At 35.0% G+C, this 22,005-nt stretch overlaps 1 protein-coding gene across 17 annotated transcripts in view; it reads left to right on the forward strand.

Annotated features, from left to right (window-relative positions):
• KIAA0825 (KIAA0825 ortholog) overlaps positions 1-22,005 on the forward strand; it is a 235,513-nt gene that overhangs the window by 91,945 nt on the left and 121,563 nt on the right. For 10 of the 17 annotated variants that reach the window (XM_021379705.1, XM_021379704.1, XM_021379701.1 and 7 more), the window contains 5 exons: positions 2,204-2,314; positions 7,649-7,788; positions 15,457-15,645; positions 17,126-17,359; positions 18,273-18,681. In XM_021379705.1, coding sequence (XP_021235380.1) covers positions 2,204-2,314; positions 7,649-7,788; positions 15,457-15,645; positions 17,126-17,359; positions 18,273-18,681 — 1,083 coding nt within the window. Of the gene's footprint in view, positions 1-2,203; positions 2,315-3,368; positions 5,996-7,648; positions 7,789-13,290; positions 13,419-15,456; positions 15,646-17,125; positions 17,360-18,272; positions 18,682-22,005 lie in introns of those variants that run through there. The other 7 variants (XR_002433189.1, XM_021379711.1, XM_021379713.1 and 4 more) reach the window with 6 other exon arrangements.

Below are 22,005 nucleotides of genomic sequence, written 5' to 3' on the forward strand. Positions count from 1 at the left end.
ACTTACATGAAACAGTGAAAAAGAGTTAAAAAGCAATTTTAAATAATAAAATTATGAAAATCATGCACTGTCAATGCTGTTATGATATAGCACCCTATAAAAAAAATGGAGATTTTACGTTTTAGATATAATCCTGAAGGATTTATTCCAGTTGGTTTCCAGTCTACCTCCAGTTTTGAGTGCTTAGATCTCCTCTCACTGTTTCGGTGTTGCGGCAGTGGCTTTTTTTTATGTCATATAAAAAGACACTCCTATCCTGAGAAAATCCTCATATCTCTTCTATAGGTATTTTTAAATGTCTTCAACTCTTACTATAGCTGAAAGAATTCTTAATGAAAATTGGGAGTGAAGCAGAATCACTTCAGAAAGTAAAGCAAATAAGTAACTTTTGTGGAACTGGTGTTTTAAAAGATAGTTACCTTTTTTACATAATTTTAAAAATCCCAACTATAATACATAAAGAGTTAAGTGTTAGAGAAGGAAAGGTGATGGGGTGAAATATTCACATCCAAGCAAGTTGAAAAGTAAGATGCAAAAGAAGTGATAACTGATTATGGCTAACGGAAGATGGATGTAAGGAACAACACCTCTTATGCTGAAATTGTATTTGATATAAATGAGAGTGAAAAAAGAAGAGGCCAAGGAGCATCCATTTATATCACTTATTATTTCATCCTAGTAGTTGCTACAGAGTTCTACAAATACTATTTGTATTATTGTTACTCTTTCTTCTTGTACAGTTTTATACTTAAATCATAGAATCATAGAATTGCCAAGGTTGGAAAAGACTTACAGGATCATCCAGTCCAACCAGCCACCTATCACCAATAGTTCTTACTAAACCATGTCCTTCAACACAATGTCTAAACATTTCTTGAACACCTCCAGGATCAGTGACTCCACCACCTCCCTGGGCAGCCCATTCCAGTGCCTGACCACTCTTTCAGAAAAGTAGTATTTCCTAACGTCCAGCCTGAATCTCCCCTGGTGCAACTTGAAGCCATTCCCCCTCGTCCTGTCGCTATTTACACAAGAGAAGAGGCTGATCCCCAGCTCACTACAACCTCCCTTCAGGTAGTTATAGAGAGCAATAAGGTCTCCCCTGAGCCTCCTCTTCCCCAGTCTGAACAATCCCAGCTCCCTCAGCCGCTCCTCATAAGGCCTGTGCTCCAGACCCCTTACCAGCTTCATTGTCCTTCTCTGGACACTCTCCAGGGCCTCGATGTCTTTCTTGCCAGTGAGGGACCCAAAACTGGACACAGTACTTGAAGTGGGGCCTCACCAGTGCTGAGTACAAAGGTGCAATTACTTCCCTGCTCCTGCTGGCTGCACTATTACTGATACAAGCCAGGATGCCATTGGCCTTCTTGGCCACCTGGGCACACTGCTGGCTCATGTTCAGCCGAGCATTGACCAACATCCCCAGATCAGTTTCATCTGCACTGTTTTCTCTAATTAAAATCAAGAATTATGTAAATTGTATTCTCATATATGTGTTTATAATCAGAAAAGTTATTTTTTGTTATCAGTTGGTCAGACACATCTGATTTTGTCCTATCACACTGTTTATGTAAGAGCAGTAATGGAGTAGAAGTGAGATAAAACTAGCTTAACTATTTTTTCAGCAGTACTTAAATTTGAAAACTACAGATTTTTCAACCACTATTTTATATCTTTTCAGCCAGTGAAGGAAATGGAGGAGATCCAAATCTTCTCAATTTGTTTTTTTTTTAGTTTAAAGTCTATGTCAACTTGCATGTCATACAAAAGATAACCATTGTCATTTCAAAAGATATTTTACTTTTGTTTATGAGAGAAGTATTGATAATATGATACACATATTTAGCAGAAAGAAAAAGGGCAATAGAAAGGAATGACTGAAGAACAATTTGCTTATTCAGTGCATTTAAAACCATAGTTTGAAAACCTGCTATCTAAGAATAATTATATGAAGAAAATTGGTTTTTAACTGTACTGGCTGTGATAGATGTTGAGACAAATAGTGAAAGCAAGTAAGATGAGAATGACATGTTTAACATCAAATAAGATCAGTAAGTTTGCTGATATGTATACATGCACATATATTTAGTGCTAGTTATCTTAAAGGATTCTCTCTTGTATTGATATATATTTGTATTATTGTTCCAAAGAAATTTTCAGTCTTCCATGTAATTCAGAAGTATTCATGGTGGGTTTTTTTCAGGACACTTCTGGACAGTTCTGGAGAGCATCTTCCTCATGTTTTTTCTAAAGGCTTTTGTCATCCATTACACTGGTTGTTTTGCATACCATCATCCAGTCCTTCCTTACTGAAGTGAGTATCAAAAGTCGGTTGTAAAAGAACTACCAGATAGTCAATGTTAGTCAAATACTTTCAAAAAAATTATATCTGAATACATGTCTAATTGATATTTTGATGAAACAACATAGAAGCATTTTTTTAAATTCATTGCAGATTTCCCTAGTCTTTGAAATTAAGAATCTAAGAATGGTCACATTGAAAGCAGTGCATGGTATAGTTTTTTGCCTATATGTTCATTATGTTTGATATTTGAATTATATTTAAGGTTTTCTTGCATAAAGAGTTTATAGCAGTATAGTAGTTCAGCACAGGTGCAGTTGTCAAAGAATTATAATTAAAGGAGGGATAAAGAATGTATGTCTGTTTGTGATTGCTAGTTAAAAAAGGTCTGATACATAAAATATATCATTGAAATATATACTTATTGATAGTAGTTGATATTTTGAGAGTGATTACTGCATGATCAGAGGAAAACTTTCTTCTTCTGTGTCACTGCATATAATGACAAGTTACATATGAGACATATGCTACCAGCTGTGCTGTCATTCCCTTTCTAATTTTGAACTTAAAGCACTCCCACACCAGTTTAGATCCTCTCCTAACCCCTTCACCTCCTCCTCCTCTTCGAAAGTTATTTCCTGAGAGATTTTCACTTTCCGTTTTCATGAAAAGCTGCTTTTGTGAGTTGTTTTTCTGTTTTCTGAGAAAGTATTTTTATATTTTAGAGGACTGTGTTATCATATGAAAGGCGACTTACTGAAGACCAATGTGCTGTTGTTTTATTACTTCTTATCTTGTATCATCCTCATTACAGTATTTACCCCACACTATGCAGTACATTCTGTTTTCTTTCCATAACCCTCACCCCTAGTATCATGTCAGTGATACTGCTGTCTCCTTTCCTGGAGATCCTCTGATACCCGTTGAACAAGGTGCAATAGATGGTGTGACTGAGTCTAAGTTGTAACTGACCAAAAAAACAGACAGACTTTAGTATTAACAGAGATTAACTGAATTCAGACTGTGTCCTTTTCTGCACTGAAAGTAGTCGTTTATGTTTTTCTAGGTCTTGAAAGATAATGTTTGTGGAATTTCTACCTGTTAATCAAATTTCAGTGAAATTTGCCAGCGATTTCGTAATTTGTGCATGGATGGAAAGAAAGAAGGGAGGATATAGGGGAAAGATAGACTACATGATCACTTGAAAAGATATGTACTCTATTTCTGAGAATTAAAGACTCACTGTCATTTTTTTCATCCTCTAATCCAAAGCCAGTACTCAGAATTTAAATTCTAGTTTGTATTCTGAACTTTGGAAGATGACATTATGAGACATTACCCTCTGCTGCAGAAAAAAAAAAAAATTATCTAAACAAAATGTCGGTACCATTTCATTCTGTGAGATTTCTCTTTTTTGAGGTGGAATTACAATTTTACGGGTGCTCTTCAGGACAGATTTATCATTAATAAATAGCAAAAAAGGAGTCTAGACTTATCCAGGGTTTGTGTATTTTCTCAGGATGAAAGGTGAGAAGACATACATCTTTCTGACCACCAAAGTGTCTTCTCTGTCAGGTTTATATGGGAAAATGAGGAGTCCAAAAGGAAGCACATATCTGAGAATTTCTAATTAGTGTGCCTATTGGAAGACAATCAATGTATGTGCACAGTCTTGGTGAACTGTGTTGGTAAAATATTTAGCATCACCTTTTAACAGCACACCTTTCAGCTGCTTAGAAAATAAGCAGTGAAATACCCTGTTTGTTAAGTAACTTTGTGTGATCTGTCCTGAGGTGCTATGATTTGTTATTTGTTTCACACTGTATATGGAGAGTTTTCTTTCTTGAAACGTTACATTCAACAAGACCCATTATGTCTACGTATTGCAGAAAACTATTGACTAGTGGAAGCTGATTCTTCATTGATTGTTCTTTGTTCTTTATTTCTACTTCAGAAAAAAGTATTCACTGTGTGGAACAAAATTGAAAGCAGAGGCAGTTGTATATTTCTCAGGTGTGGGCACCTAATTTCTTACTGAATTCCAAAGACTCTAGCCTGGCACAAAATTATTTGCTCTTTCTGGGCTTGATATTTCAGGACAAAGTTCTACTAGTTTTTGAAATACTTTTGTTTACAAATTCACTATTTAACCAGTTTTTCTACATTAGTTTTCATTTACTAATATGGCTACAGTCTGTTTTGTTTAACCTATTTGTCTTGAACATCTTTTTTTAACATGAAGTAGTGTTAACCTTTGTTTGCCTTACGAAATGTTGATCTTGTAACTTAAGGTTTTCTTTTTTTCCGTCTTGTATACTAAGATAATATAGTTGATTATCAAACAAAATGATTACTGATTATGATTTATATTACAGTTCCTTTAGTGGTAATTGTGACTCATTCTTTGCTTCATTTGGGGTTTATAATCATATCATTCGCAAATGAGAGTTCTATTTTTTTTCTACTGTACAAAACTGAACATTTCTATGTGATATTTATATGTACTTCACCTTTTGTCACTTTTTTTGAGGCTAGTCTTATTTTCACTAGTACTGAGCTACGAAGATGGGAGAACATATGCCTCTCCATATGTGCGTTACAAAACTTCTCAGTGCATTTATTGGTGCTAGCTTCATGACTGTAGGGAATGTCTGCTATATTTTATTTTTCCTCCAAGTGAGTCACACCACTGTACATTTCAATTTGCAAAAGGCTTGTAGAGCCAAGAACGGGTGTATATTACAACATGATAACTTCCCATCTGGTCAATGACAGACGAGTTTTATTTCAAGTCAAATATTCTAAAAATGGCATTTATTTCTGAATTCATTTAAAATATTATCCATCATTAATCTAATTGACCAAAGCTGTTCGTTTTCTTACATTTTGAAAGCAATAACTGACCTTATTATATTTCATACAATTGCATTCAAGGCAGAAGATAAACAAAATTAAACTGGCCCATATAATTTAACTGAATTTGTGAAATGTTTTTAGTTTCAGGCAGAGCACTAAGATTGGTGTGAATAGTTTGAATTTAAATTGTGATTACAAACAACTACATAGTTCTTAAAATGCACTAGAGTGTATGTACATATAACTAATCTTGAACATGTAGACAATAATGCTTCTAAGAATGCAAATCCTAAAGTTTGATTACAATATATGTTTTAAATATGAAAAAGCTATCTTGGCTGCAAGTTCTATCAAGATTTAAATGCATAAGTGTATATAATTTTGATAAGTATTATTAGAATCCAATACATGCTTGTGTGCAAAAATATCATTGTCCAGCCAGTGCTACATTATCAAGGATTATATCTAATGTACCAGATGGAAATTTAAAAAAAGATGTACATGAGTTTTCATGGCATGTGTGTTGCTTATCTATTCATAGGTATCAGGGTTACTGTTAAAATCCCAGGGGCCAATCTGTGTAAAATCGTCTTTTACTTAAATGGTTGTTACATTATTAACTATGAAGTTTTAGTATAATAGTGTGATATAGAGGTCCTGCTGCAAAGTGCCTTTATGGAAGTATGGTTTTCTTAGATTCCCTCAAGGTTGCCTTGCAAGATCTGTGAGTTTGCACTGTATATGGAAGATTTTCTTTCCCGAAATATTGCATTTAGAATATCAACAAGACACATTTCTGTCAATGGAAACATAGATGTGACAGACTAAACCAGTTAAGTATGTTAACTGGCATTTTCTTTTCTAGGTCTTGTAGAATTGTATTAGATATGCTGTCTATACAGTAACCTTGAATGAACAGTGAAGTTTTTGTGGAGTCATCTCTGCTTTTTTCATGCATGCATTCAAGCTGAGTTGTGTGACACTTGTCCTCCTCTGATGGTCACAGAAGTGTGAAATATAAAATGGCCACATTAACCCATTTTAGTTTTATCCAAATAGCTGCATACAAATGGTAGATAAAGTATGTGTCCAGATGAATATTAATCTTTTCTAACAGGAAGACATAGTTCCTATGAAAGAAGGCTGATGTTGAAGATGTTATGTGTTTATAATGTTTAATGCATACGTAGTTTATGCACTGAGGCATATGTAGTTTTTACACTGGTGTGTGTAAAATTTATGTGCATAAGTGTTTATGTAGTGCATAAACTTTCAAAGTTAGCAACTATCGTTGTATAAACTTACAGCCAAAATGAATAAATAGGATAGCTAACCATCAATCAGAATTTAATTTTTAAAACCTTAAAAATCTTATATAGATGTGAAAGTCATTTATATGGCAGCTAATAAGGGAAAAAGGCTTTCATGGAAAAATTTACTCACAACTTGATTTTGAAAACTTTTTTAAAATGTCTGAAAGAATAAAATAGTAAATACAGTAATCTGATGGACTGACAGTCTCCACTTTGTCATCAACAACAGACTTGACCTGTGTAGTTAGTTAACCCATAGTTCTAACATGGATGCAACTTGCAGGACTGTGCACACTTTTTGGTCCCAGGAGTCATCCAGGAAACAGCAAAAGGGCATTTGAAAAGATCACGATCCGCTGCAAGGGTGGGTGTCTCAGAGGCACTGCTCTCTCCGAGGCAGAACAGCCAGAAGGGGAAACTATAAACTCTGGTCCCGAGAAGGCTGCTTGCTGAGCTCAGAAAACATTTGATGAAAGTGGAGGACAAATCCATGATCACTTTAATTACTCCAGTTTTAGTCTAATGGTTGGTGTTGGGACATCAGCTGAGTTCAGAAGAAGCCCTGGAATATTTCGTTGGATACCTAAACTTTTGGAGAGCATGTAGCAGCAAATAGGAAACTACCATCTCCTTAAAAGCTTTCTCACATCCCTGTGCTGGCAAAGGAGTAATCCAACCAATCTAATATTTCCGGTGTATTTTTCATGATGTTTAAGAATTGGTCAGCATAATGCAGAATCTTGCAGACCCTTTGAGCATTCTCTCTGTTTTTTAATTAACAGTTTAATATCCTTAATTTAGGGTACTTTGGAGCAATAAACAATTAACATGATACTAAATTAAAGAATAATAGCCTTAGATTTATTCAAGCACAAAAAAATCCTTTTTGCCTAGTAGAACAAGGCTATGCATGTTTCCATGAAAGAGATAAGTGAAGTTCCTTTATATCAGTTGTAACTTTGGCAGACTACCAAATGTTAATTTGCTTTTAGCTAGTTGAGATTAAATGTAATTCCTTCCCTGAGCTGCCTTAAAGTAAGCAATCATGAAAGCATTTTCAGAGTAATCTGGGAGGAATTGACATTTAAGGGAGTTAGCATTACATCTGCACTTTAAGGATATTAATTTCATAGATAAATTAACTATGTTATGCTGTTTTTATCTTCCATTTTGAAAGGAGTCCATCAGCCAGAGAAATGGCAGCCCAGGGTCAACTGAAACTGCTCTTATCCCAGCCATACTGTAATTTGAACTTGCTCTTGGAAACCTTGCTATATCATGATTGTCTCTTGGTGAGAATTTTACTGAAAAGTTCAAGTAAGTACTTATGCTGCTCATCTTTACAAGAATATCACTGAGAAACACAAATTCATTTTTAACTACTTGAATATTTTGGGATACCAGTTGTCAGTTGGAGAGTTCTTGAGGAAGTAAAGAAAAAGAAAGGTTCGTTGCTTTTTTAATGAGATTTCTTTTCAGTCAATTTGAGTATTCATTGTTTCAAAGCAGACTACAATTTGATAAAGTAAACTGATGCCATGAATGCAAAGGAGTCTAAATGAAATTGAACTTAACAGAGCACTGACACCACAACTGTTTTATGCAGATTTTTAAAGGTAAGGATTAATATTCTGAAAGATCGCCTTCAAAATTATGTTTCTACAGTGAAAAGCTTCTTAGAGGTTTTGTTTATGTTATATGTTTGTCACCGTAGGTATTCTAGCAGTACATTTATGTCCTTCCTCGTGTTAATACTGTCATTAATGTTGTTATGAAAGTAGGACAAAGAAAATAATTGTTCTGTAAGAGTTTATTTCTACTAATACTGTTTGAAGCTCAAACTTTATCACATCTTTCCTCTTAATAGCTTTTACATCAAATGATCAGATCGTTGAAAAGTTACTGTAATAATCACCCATTCGACAAAATTTTGCATCAATATTGATTTAGTCTGTATCCGTTGCAGTCTTTCTTTAGCAAAAGAATTTTCCTTATATATCAAACTATTGGGTCACATAATAATAAGTAACAATTTAATTCTTTCATATTCATAGAATCATAGAATCATAGAATGGCCTGAGTTGAAAAGGACCTCAAAGATCATCAAGTTTCAACCCCCCGCTGAGTGCAGGGTCACCAACCACTAGACCAGGCTGCCCAGAGCCACATCCAGCCTGGCCTTGAATGCCTCCAGGGACAGGGCACCCACAACCCCCCTGGGCAACCTGTTGCAGTGCGTCACCACCCTCTGTGTTTTAAGGTGGTCTAACATTTGTCAGGGATACAACAGTGTTTCCAACTATGTAATTCATCTTATTAAGAGCTAGGTTGCATTCACTTGCCCATTCAACTAACTGTCATATTTTACTAAGACTGACAATTTTTTTTATTGGGATCATATTCTTACCCTACTGTTATACAGTACTGAATTTCACTGGCTGTTTAAATTAGGATGAAGGATCAAGTGACGGAATGGATTTTCATCTACTAACTTCTTGAGATTCAGGGAAATATATGTTGCTATGAATTAGAAAATGTGCCATTTACACAGAATTTATTAACATAATTTCTGTATAGATATGATTAAAATTTCAATTTAGATAAAGTTGAAAACTGCAATCATCTATATCTTCTAAGTTAATTAAAATACGGTTAATTATATAATGTTAAAATGATTGTAGTTTTTATTCCTTCTCCTATGCAACAGCTTTACTGGTGCTAGATAAGCTAAAATTTTTGATATTGTGACCTGTTATGTAACAATACAAGAAAAGCCAGTCTAATAAGCTATACCTAGATACTAGTAATGACAATTTAGGATTCTTTTGTTCAGTAGCATAAAAGGCTTCCAGAATTATGTACTCATCAACAGTAAAATGTTGCAATGTTTAATATTATGCATAAAAACATAAAAAGTTCAGTTTTTAATAGCTTTTGAGTGACTTGCTGTGCTGATAACAAAACTCCATGATCTCTATCTTGATCATTTTTTTGAACTGGAAAGGCATTTTCACTTTTCTTTCCTGGGGTCAGGAATAACATTTTCTTTCTTATAGTAGGGAGTACTATTGAGATTTACAAAGTTGTCTCAGTAGAAATGGTGTTTTAGGGAATGCATGTATGCATCATTTAATGTTGATAAATGGTATAAGAAGATTATTGTATTTGTTGAAGCCACTGAAACTGCGTATGCAGATATAAGCTTAGTGAATAAGAATATAACAGATTTTGTACTTTTGATACTCTACGCTCAGCATGTTATATAGAAAGTATTGTTATATTGAAAGTAATGCCTCTTGCTTTAATTATGTTGGTCCACAACATCAGAGGCAGATGTTGATGGTATGGCAGTGGAGGTTGAACCTTCCCACCAATATTTGGTTACATTTTGTTGCTGAGTGACAGATGGGAGCTGTGGGGCAGCCTGACAGAATGGTGACAGAATGTGGAAGTGCACATGAAGGAAAGGTGTGTCACTGAATTTCTCCATGTGGAAAAAATGATACCCATTGACATTCATTGACATTTGCTGAACATTGGTGGAGACCAAACAGTGGATGTGAGCACAGTGAGGCAGTGAGTGGTGCATTTCAGCAGTGAAAACAGCTATGTGAAAGAAAAGCTACAGTCTGGATGGCCATTCACAGCTCTCACACCACAATGTGCAGAATGTCACTATCAGCTCATCTGCACAAATTGGTGGATTATGACCAGGGAACTGTGTATAGATCTGAATATCATCTTCAGTGGATTGGAAACGATGATGGCAACAGTGGAAATCACAAAGTTTGTACCAGACAAGTCCCACAAATGTTCACACAGGAGAAAGAACACCCTTTGAAGTTTGTCAGGACCTATTGAACCAATACAAGGCTGATGGCAGCAGTTTCCTGGATCGAACCATTACTGGAGTCGTGGTGTCACCACTGCAAGCCAGAGTGAAAACAGCAGTCCATGGAGTGGTGATATGTGAATTCCCCATCAGGGAAAAAGTTCAAGATTCAAGTAAAATGATGTGCATTGTCTTTTGGGGTGGTCCTTCTGGATTTACTGGAACCCAGACAAACCATCAGCTCTGATCGCTGTATTATGATACTGACTAAGCTGAAGACTTGAACTTCCACAGTCAGGCCAGTGAAGACAGACTTTCTCTTGCAACACAGAAATGCCAGGGCTCCATAGCAGTTTGAAGACTGCTACTGCATACTGGCAATCTTGGCATTGCTCTTCTACCACACCCATCATATATTCTAGATTTGGCACCTTCTAGCTTCTGTCTGTTCAAGCTGATGGACTGGTGGACTGTAGTCCAGAGGTGGACTGTGTGGACAACATTTGCCATCATAGCAGCTGTGAAACAGTGGTTCAGATCATCTGGTGCAGATTTTTACAAGCATGGCATGCAGGCTCTTGTTCATTGCTCTTCAAAATACATATCTAATGGTGGTGACTTTGTTGAAAAATCATGTTTTGCAGCTGAGAATTTGTTCTATATCATAGTGCTATTGTGCTCTTTATATCTATTGTATTTTCTGTGGAAATAAATAGGGGGCGTTACTTGCAGAGCAACCTTCTTAAAATTTACCTAAAAGTAGGATGCTGCTTACATATAAAATTACCACATCAAACGTATGTACTGTGATAAATCAGGATACCCAAAACTGAACCACTTATTTGTGTCCACTGAGTATGATCACTAGGGAAAGAGGGCCTTTACAAAAATAGCTGAAAAACTGAATTTGGATACTGGCCCTCTATTACTTAAACTAGAGGTCTAAATAACCTAGCTGTATTTCTCTTCAGCTAATTACAATAACATATGTACTCAGAATTGTTTTTTATAGATACAACACTTAGAATTTTTTAAGACGTATTATTGAATGAGTTAAGGGTCTCTGGGCCTTTGCTATGCCTCTGTAGGGAGAAACAATGAATAGCAGGTTTTGTTTTAGTTTTCTAACAAAACAAGCTGTTTTGTAATTTTCTTGGGGGGATTTTTTACCAGAATTGCTTTACCACCCATTGAGATGAAACAGAAATGTATTATTTTGACAAGAAATAAATTATAGAGGAATAAAGAAAATAACGCTTGCATTATATGAGTTATTGAATCCAGAAGATGCTGATATGAAAAAGGGAAAGGTGAAAGTAAACTCTAAACATTTCTGCTAGACTGCTGTAAATGCACAGCATGCCAACAGAACAGTCTTTGACTTCTTGCTTGAGAGTCTTTATTGGAACCAGGAGTTATCCTTCAGACAGTAAAGCAAAAAAAGCAGTAGCTGTATTAAGATTCACTGGCCCAGCACAGAATTAATGCCAATGGGAACCTACTCAGTCAACAGCCACCTCAACATTTAACAACAGCAGATAAGAAAGTCACCGAGAATTCACCAACATGATACATTCAAGTGCTTCAATCAGTCCTTGGCCTCACACATACTTATGTTCAAGAAAAGCTGGAGTTACCAAATTCACAGAAATGAATGAAATCCTTTTTAAAAATTCTTATTTGTTAACGATGAATGCATGAGACTCCAGAGATTTAATTTCATTTTTTCCATACAGCTCTAAAAGTGAATACTGACATGGCGAGATAAACTGGAAGAAAATTGCTTTCACAGTAGGGCAAGGCTGTTGGCAGTTTTACCTAATGTTTTTGGCTTGCTTAATGTATTGTTGGAAAGACTAACAGAAGTTGTTCTTGTATGGTTTGTACAGTTAAAACTAGATGATATCAAGACCCCAAAATAGTAACTGATAATGGCATTTACAAGTACTCAATGATAAGTTAAGGCTGCAAATATGAAAATGAATGTGAAGAAGTGTGAGTTGCTTCAAATTGAGATAATTCACCTTGCACACACAAGCGAGGCATTTCCACTGAGAAAATAAAATGATGTGGTGCAGTATCAGCCAACTTCCTAGACACTAGATACGAAGAGTTTTCTTAGATTGAGTTTTTATGAACCTATTGCTGTGAAGAGAGGTGACTTGATAATATATGTGTGGAATTGACGTTTTCCCACTCCAGTTACTGAATGCCCTTTGTGATGTAGTTCTTTAATTCCCACAATGCATATTGCAGCATTTTAATGTAAATTACACCAATTTTCTTCTAAGTTGTTCTAAGTGAGTAAAAGGTGATAACTTTATCAACTGACCTCACAAATCAGAACTTTTATTAAGAATAGTGAGTGGTTATAATAGAAAATATACATTCTTAAGTAAATTATTGTCTCCATAAAGAAACTTTTGGCATTGGCTAAATCTGAACTTCTGTTTCAAGGATTTTGGATTTAGTAATCCTGAGACAAAATCTACTGAGCAATGGAAAAAAATACTAGTGCCGTGGTTCCACGGCACATATTTTTGTAGAAATGTAGTCGTGCAGATTTTTTGACAAAACTTGGAGATTAGTGTGTAACACTGTCCTCATTAGAGGAGTGCAGTATGTGTCTTAGAGGAATTGAGATACTTGTGCAGGGATAGATCAGTGCTCCAGATATTTGGACTATTCAGTATGAGCTAAATGCAGTCCTGGCAAGAATAAACTCCAGTCCATCTCAAAGTTTTCTTAACTTCTTTGTGGTTGCAAACTATATCATACCAGCCTAACATCAAAATATTTGAAAACTATTTTGAAAGGGGTATCTCCTCAAAATACATGTTGGGCCAGTAAACTTTGGGGGATACTGTACTTGAATAACCAGTATGGTTAAAAATAAAAAAACGTGCTGGAATGAAATAGTTGTAGCTGAAAGATCAATGGAAAAGAAATCTTAATTAGATATTCTATTTATTTTGCTGATTTTTCAGAGATAAGCTGAAGAGGAAAAAAAAAAGACTTTTTATGGAGTTTCTGAAGTATTAAAAAGGAATATCCATTTGGATGGTAATAGAACCCTTGTCAAAAGTCACACACTTTCTCTTAATAAAATATGGAGGTAATATTTTTTAAAGAGGAAAAGCTGATGAAAGTGTGCATATCTCTTAATGTTTAGCCTCAAAATGGTTTCCCAGTTGATTCTGAAAGATCTTTTATTAAAAGAACAAGATATACACTCATCATAAGAAGATACATGTATATAAACCCCCACAGAATTATGTTGTTCTTTTTATTTTCCTGAATTCACTCACATCACCAAGTTCATTAGAAACATTTAAGAGGTTGTACCTTGAATTTTCCATGTGCCACCAGCGTTAAACAAATTTGATTTTAATAACAAGTCACAAACTTCTTTAAACAAAGCAATCTTCCATTACATTTTCCAAAAACTGTTTGCTTAGTGTCTAAAATGTCACCAGACTTTTCTTCCTTAAAAAACTACCTGCTGCAGTATAATGAAAATTCAATTCAGATTTTCATCTCATTGTTTGAATTTGAATGGTTTCCCTTTTTTGAATAGCTTTTTCTGCTTTCTTGGTTGTGTCCTTGTCAAATCTGTATTAGCCAATGTATGACTGGTTTGAGTAAATTAGTGGAGTCCATTTGACTCTTCACTAAGGAGCAGCTGGCGTTGAGATGTGTCTCGGCAAAATCTGCCAGCTCACTCAGCATATGAGGAGAAAAGCTGACTAAACAAAAAATCTTATGGCTAATCTCTCTTCTGCCTTGGAAGGGAGAGGGGAGAAAGAGATCTTTCTGGTTATGAAATCATTGGTTTTATTTTTCAGCTTTCTACATTCAGTGGGCTATTTCTGTTAGGGTGCACTACCAAGCTGTACGGTTTACAGTAATATGTGAATTAACTTGTAGGAATGCAGAGGAGATTAAAATGAGATTCTTGAATTTTACAACATTATCAACTCATTCACAAAACTGGGTGGAAAGCAGTCGTTCACCATTGTGGTAAATTTTGAAAGCTGTTGGAACTACTAAAAAGAAGGAGCCTAGAAACTGAGGCTCTCCTATCTTTCTCTTGCACAGGCTGCAAAACTGGCATAAACCAATGACATTTTCAAGCATATTTTTTATATAAATCAGTCTTATAGAAATTCTCTTTTGCAGATTAGACAGTTGAATAAAATTATTTAGTTGGTGCTGGCTATGGCCAATTACTATGATCATTAACATCAAAAGTGTATTCACTTTTTGACGTTAGCGCAAGTTAAAACCATTGAGTTGCATTAGTTCAAAGAGGGGTTTAAACATATGATTATTCTCTAGGTGGAGGAATGTTTTATAATGATTTTGAAAAGCATATACAAATAAATGTTACATAACAAGTTACCTCTCAAATCTGTGAAAAGCACTAGTTAACTTTAAAACACAGAGAGGCATGGAATCATTAAGGTTGGACGAGATCTGTGAGAGCACCAAGTCCAGCTGTTAGCTGATCCCCACCATGCCCACTAACCATGTCCCTCAGTGCCACATCCACACATGTACTGAACACCTAGAGGGACAGTGACTCCACCACCACTCTTTCTGAAAAGAAATTTTTCCTAACATCCAGCCTGGAATATAGCAGCCTGTATCTTAGCGTGGCTGAGGTTTTGTTTTGGGGAACTGATGTCTTCTCAGTTCATGTTTAACTTAAAAACAAATCCAAGCCTTTTTGATGAATATGCAGCTGCCATTTCATTTTGTTTTATATAACCAAATCAATTTATAATTTCACAACTATGTATTGCTGAGATAAGTTATACAGAGATAACTTTTTGACAGTGATTCTGTGGAAGTAGTCCAATTTACTTATGATTAAATTTAGTAAATAAGCAAATTCCAATTATTTACAGAGGGTATTTTGAATTAAATAGACATATTCCATAGTTTGTAGATATACTTGAATCTTTTTTTTAATAACTACATACAATTCAGGAAGACAGTCAAGTGCCATTATGTAAAGGACATCAGATTTCAGTATCTGTAAGTATTAATACAGTTGTCAGATACAGTTTTCAGTTTGTTTTGATTGATAATATGTATATGACTTGAATTACGTGAACATTTTTATAACAATGATTTGTTTTATTTTGAAGGAAGTGAAGTATTGACTGGTGATGAACAAAGTTCTCTCTCAGAACAGATAAATAACAAAGAGCCTACTCTGATTGAAGCTATCTTCACTGTATTTTCTGATTGCATTTTATCACCCAAATCACTTGGCATTGCTTTTGAGGCCTACATGGAAAAAGAACAGTTGTGGGATTGCTTGTACAGCATGACAGGTACTTTGTTTATTAGTAAGAATTTTAAGTCTGATGTTAAACCTTGTCTGTTTTCAGACATGTAATGCATATTATTTTTACTTCAGTAAATCTGATGAGATGATTGTAGGTTCCTTCAAAATTATATTATAATTAAATTGTTTTCAGCAGTCAGGTCGCTGTGGGAATGGTGGATATTCTGAAGGACACAGAGGTTATGATATTGTAGAGTAGAATTCTGGTATCTTTTAGACTGTCTATTTTACCAGTAGGTTGGTATCAGTTTCTGTAGATCTTTACTGACACAGGTTCTTTATCTCTGTACATTTAATCACTCCAAAATTGTACTTCTGTTTAAAAGCAAGGAACAATTGAAGGGGAGTGGAAAAAGAAAAGGAAGGACTGCTGTTGAGGGAGGCATAGTACCGTGGGCATGTAGACTTGGCTGCCAAAAGGCAGACTCCTAATTTTCCATGGAAGGGGAGAACAGCCCACGTGATTGTGGCAACTAGTAGTGCCCACAAGGAAAAGTAGTATTCAACCAGAAAAGAGAGGCCTTTAGAAGAATTGTGCAAAAAATGCAGGAGAGTTCAGAAGAAAAGAAAGGAAGAAAATGATAGAATGTACAAATGGTAATAGAAATACGCTTACCACAAAATAGAAAACAATGATTGTAAAAATGCTCAGACGTTCCTTAGAGAAAAAATGAGATTTCAAAAAGTGGAAAGCTAACACTTAAAAGGGGAAGAAAAATATGGAAGTGTTGCACAGAAGCTTTCAGAAAGACTGTGTAGAGAAGAAAAAACTTAGATCATCGGAAAGCACAGATAAGCAAAAGTTACAGCAGAGGACCTGAGTAGGAAACATGCCAAAAAACATTGCTGATACGTCCTGCCTGACAACTTCTTCTCTTTTGCAATGGGGAAACTACTATTCTCCGTGGTGTTAAGAATGTGGAGAAGATTGATACTTGTAATGTCAATAACTGTATTTAAGATGTTCTTTTTTCAACATACAATCTCTGATAGCATACTATGTCTCTGTTGATGACTATTATTTTTATGCATTTTTCACCAAAGTATCATTTCTCTTTTGCTCTTCAGTAATAAAAGTTTGGTTACCTAAAAAATGTCATTACATTAACACTGTAAATCTGATTGATTCATTAATGTCTAGCAAGTGATTAAGTTTACTCCAATTAAAATGAAAACTACTACTCAGATTTAATTTTGAGAAATGTCTTGTTGGAGAAGTGGGGCAGAAAAAGGAAGTAAATGAAATTGTATTTTTTTGTCAGTTCTATATTACCATGGTACAAAATTCTTCATTGTTTTACTTTATACTACTTCTTTACTTTCTAAATGGATGATAGTTGTAAATTATTTTAAATCATAATACTATTAGTTTTCTTTCCTTAAGAATTCTGAAACACTTCTTTCTGAAACAGATCTGCACAAATGACTCACACTTGCTGAATATTTAATAATTCTTTCTTCTGAAGTTTCCAGTTGTGGTGAGTCAGAGCCAGAGGTTATCAGATGCTTGAAGCTGACTTTGATTAATTCAGTCAAGGGGATAGTGAAGCAGATCATTTCTTTGATGCATTCGTGGGAGGCAACAGAAAACTATGGAACATATCAGCACAAACAAATAGTCCCTGAAAGTTTACTGAAAACAGTTCCAAAGGAATGGAATTATACGCCTCGGGAAATGAAGAGGAAGGAATCTGGGAAATGTGGGTGAAATTTATACTCCTACAAAAATTGCATCTTTTTGGTTGGAGGGTTTTTGTTTGTTTTTTAAGTATTTATCAGGATATCACTGGTTTCATGTGACTAGCTGAGAGGCAGAGCTTAGACTTAATGACAAGTTAAATTGGCTGTGTGACACAGAAAAATTCTGACTTTTTTCTTCTATTTTTTTTACTCATTGCGACTAGAAGTGGAATGGATTTATGGTTTTCTTGATTTGTTTGCTTGGCTGTTTGGATTTTTTTCATGTTGGTTGTTTGTTTAATCCTCACTTGAATCTGTTTTGTGGATTACCTTTGGGTTCATTGTTTCTCATTTGATATATACTATTAACTTTTTAACAGCATATTTACTTTAGTTGCTTTTGTAGCTACTGATAACATCTGGAATGTTTAAAATGGAGTGCTATGTAGTGTGCATGCTTCTCATATGAAAGACAATAAATTAAATTTTTGTAGGTTTGAACATTGAAAAAGACTGATAGAAAACAATATGAATACATGGAGTGTCCTAAGACATTTAGTGCAGTGCTCCACTCTTGGAAAAATACTGCACTACAATTCTGAAGACAACTTGTTTTTACCATTCAGAATACCTGGGTGTTTCCTACTTCATTTATTCTATATTAACTGTGCACAGCAAGAATTGTTAACAGAGTCACAGTGTGAATTCTATATTTTCTAGGTTCTCTATTTTAATTTGTGTTATTGTTTAGATTTGGGGGGATATATATATGGGAAGCATAATACAAGTCAAGCCACAGCATTGAGTACTTAAGCTTTTTACCCATTTTCAGTACAAAAGAAAGTTAGAAATTATCATACAACATTCAGGAGCATGCTGTGATAGAACTAGAATGTTAATGTTAATCATATCTTCTTTTATGTCTTTTTTAAGGCTTCACAAGGCTTGCAGCTCAGGCAGTATCTATTGTAATCAGCAAGTTACCTACAGTGATTGCATGTTTGCCTCCCCCAATTAAGTACTTCTTTTTTCTGGCTGAGAGAAAAATGTCAAGAAACTTTGCTGAATTGAAGAAAGCTGGTCTGCTTGTCTGGAACTTGATTGTAATTATATGTCGGATATTTGAGGATGGAAATACTGCAGAACTTTTAACAGGTGCAACACTTGACAGATGGAGCAAAGAAAAACTCAGTTTGGTTCGTGTGTGCTTAGAAAGTATTATGGGAAAACAGAAAAGTGGTCCTAAGCAGGTGACCCAGAAGGTTATCCAGAGCATAGAACAGCAAAGACCAAACTGGATTGAAAGCCAGTTACTGAAGGCAAGAAAACTGAGCGCAGACTGGTAAGAATGTAGTATTTTTCAAGCGCTGTTGTTTAATCTTCATTTTACTGAATTAATGATGTGTTTATGCCTGTTGTTCAATTTAAAAAATGTTTGGAGGAACAGTGATCCTATGTTATATGAAATAGATTAGTTCTTAATATTGATGGCTTTGTGGTATATTTTTGGACGTTAATTGCGTGGCTGAAACATCTGTAGTTATTTCATCTTAACAGACGTTTCTTAGTACTTAAAATGTTTCATATATTTCATATTTTGTTTCATATTATTATGTTCCATATTTTCTCATGTGTTCATGATGATCCAAAAACATGGACAATTTAGTTGCTGTACCTTTCAGAACAGTAACAAGCATGCTGACTAGGGGGCACCGCAGTGCATTTATAAGTGAGTTTTGCTATAGTGATTAAATTAAGACAGACTATAACTGGCTTTCTGTGTTCATCTGAGATTAAAAAGTAAGCATACTTCTTTTAAAACATAACTAACCCTGTGGGTAAGTAGGATATATGAAAACAGGGCAAGGAAAGTACCCTGCTAAGCTTTTCTGAGGAAATACCAACTTTCCGTGCAGATTTGACATTTAGGTCCAAGTTTTTTAATCCTTATAATGATTTTTCAAGGAGTTCTCTGCATGTCAATATATTTGTAGTCCTGTTTTGCCGTTGAAGTGATGTACCATTCTGTAAAAACACTATTCATCAAGTTCCCAGTAGCAGATTTATAGCAGTTACCTGTCTTAGTGAATTAAACGGTTGACAACTGAAAGTAAGGTCGGTTTGTGATCTTTTGCATTTCCATTTAACTCAAATTCACAAGCTCTAATCAGTTGGTTAACAGATTGAAGCCAGATGCCAGCTCCTGAAACAGTCATAGAATAAAATAAATGAATTATAATGCATAAAATGTGGAAACACTTTACAGGATTGTTTCATAATACAATTCCTAACTTACTGAGAATAGGTGTTTTTTAAATAATACAAATGTAGGGTAAGACAGATACTGGCGTGACCTCTAGAAACTGAAGCTTTAATATTTGAAGCTGAGAATTTTGATGTAGTAGTCAATTTCATTTTCTAAGATATCACAAAAATGCAATAATTTTTAATACTCATCAGGTATGAGACGCTGGAAAGATATTTAATGTATTCTTACAGTGTATCTCAACGTGAGAACCAGTTTGTGGTTAGGGGTCCTAATTTTAAGCGTATGGAACTGAAGAACATTTCTTGCTCTCCAAGTGAGTAGATAGATACATCATGCAGTTAGGAAACTGTTTTCTGATTTCAGAGGTATTTCTGCAATAGAAGTCTTGCATAAATGTTATTTTTCTATTTTATATTCAAGTAGTATGACTCAGTTACTCAAAGAAAAATGTATTTAGTAGATAGCTGAGATATGCAATGCAGAAATGAAATATTGTTATACACACAAATTGTAAAACTAATAAATTAAGCTGAACTTTAAATATTTAAACTAGGTAATAGTCACATAGTCACTAGACTAAAAGCATATCTTTCAAGAAGACTCTTGTGGTGTTTACGTGATTAATTTGAAATAGGAATGGTTATATCTGAAAATCTAAATCAGGGTAAAATTATGTTCTATATAACCCTTTCATAAGTAAATGATTTTGTGAGTAAATGTATGTACATGCATTTTTGTATGTATTCATACATGTTTATTGGCTTTTAATACATACAGAGTGTGGAATAAATACATGCAGTGTGTGGAATAAAATAAAAAGAATACAATCTAAACATTCGTGTGTGATTCACAGACCTGGTTGTGGAGAAGAGCATTGAAGTATGCTAGACTTTTTTAAGCAAAAGTCTCATGTGATTTTATGTTACGTTATTGTTATCAGGCTATATGAAAGATGTGATACAGGTTCATCCATTCTGGCATAAATATTCAACGTAGCTTTTAGGAGGAAAAAAAAATGCAGTGAAAGGATCAGAAAGTGGCAGTTGTACGCATTGGCTGTCCTGTGTACTGCCTGAAAGCATTACTATTCATTAAAATAACCTTCACTTTATTGTAGCACCAGAGCTGTAAACAGTCACGTTAGATTCTGAAGAGCACACTGCCCAAAAAGAAGAGAAATGTCTGTCTTTGGAAAGTAATTTGTCGAGTTGAAGATTATTGTTTTTCATCATGGTGACCCTGACTTGGCTGGCTGGGTGCATACACAGATTAAGATGAATGCAGTTATTCCTTGGCTGAGGTCTGCCTCTTTCAGGGCACATTCTTCCTAATGACATGATTGATAGGCAGTCCCAAATCCAGAGAGGAACTCATTAATCATAGCACTGACTGAATCCAATCATCTGCTTCACCTGCACACTGACGGACAGGAAAGGATACAATTTGGGTGCTGACACTGATATACTCCTTTGTCAGAGGTCCTCAACTTTTTCAATGTCAATCTCTGAGAAGTGTGACAAGATTCAGGTTATATCTATATGTGGCATTGAAAGATAAGCTTTAAGTGTGCTTTAATTTTGAAGATCAATTTCTTTGAAGCTTTTCTGTAAAACACACCGTAATAACAGAGTATCATTTACTTCCATTCAGCAAAGAACAAAATTATAGTTTATATTTTGAAGCTATTTGGTCTGTAGGAAGTTCTGAAGCAGCATGTGGAAGCAATATCAGCTGTGTAGAATTTAAGTGAGCCTTCAGGTCAAACAACAGCTTTGAGCAGAACGAACTTTGTAATCATGGCACATTTTCAGCCATGCACTGCAAACTGACAATTCCAAAGTAAAATGTTGTGGGTTTTTTTAGCCCGAGAGCTTCTATTGTTAATCAAATAATGATTGTAGAATGCATAATATATTCTGTTGGTCTGTTAAGTTCTTGACACGTCTGGGTACCAACATATATCTGATGGTTGCACCTCAAATATTTGAGGAGAATAATTAGTCTTAGTAATATTTTCTTATACTTTACTGATCTGTAACACTAAGCAACTACAGAGCTGTAAGATTTTGGTTTGTGCTGACAGCAGTCTAATAATGGCTAGAGTGTCAAAAGAACATTTTTCAGGGCTTTTAGGCCTGTCACCATCAGGTTGTTGTTTTTGTCTGTTTGTTTGTTTTTGTAGTTAGACAGAAATCCTGTGAAGATGGAAAACAAGGAAAAATACAGTGCAAAACGTGCAACAAGTGGCAAAATATACCTTTGAAATAGTTACCATTATACCAATGGAAAGAAAGAGACTTCATTTTAAATTTCTAACCTATACTTAAAGTAATGGCTACCTTTCTGACACGTTAATTAGGCTTTAATATGAGCAGTGACAGGCAAAGAAAAATGTAC

Source organism: Numida meleagris, chromosome Z (assembly GCF_002078875.1).
Source record: "Numida meleagris isolate 19003 breed g44 Domestic line chromosome Z, NumMel1.0, whole genome shotgun sequence".
In the NCBI taxonomy this organism is placed as follows: Eukaryota; Metazoa; Chordata; class Aves; order Galliformes; family Numididae; genus Numida; species Numida meleagris.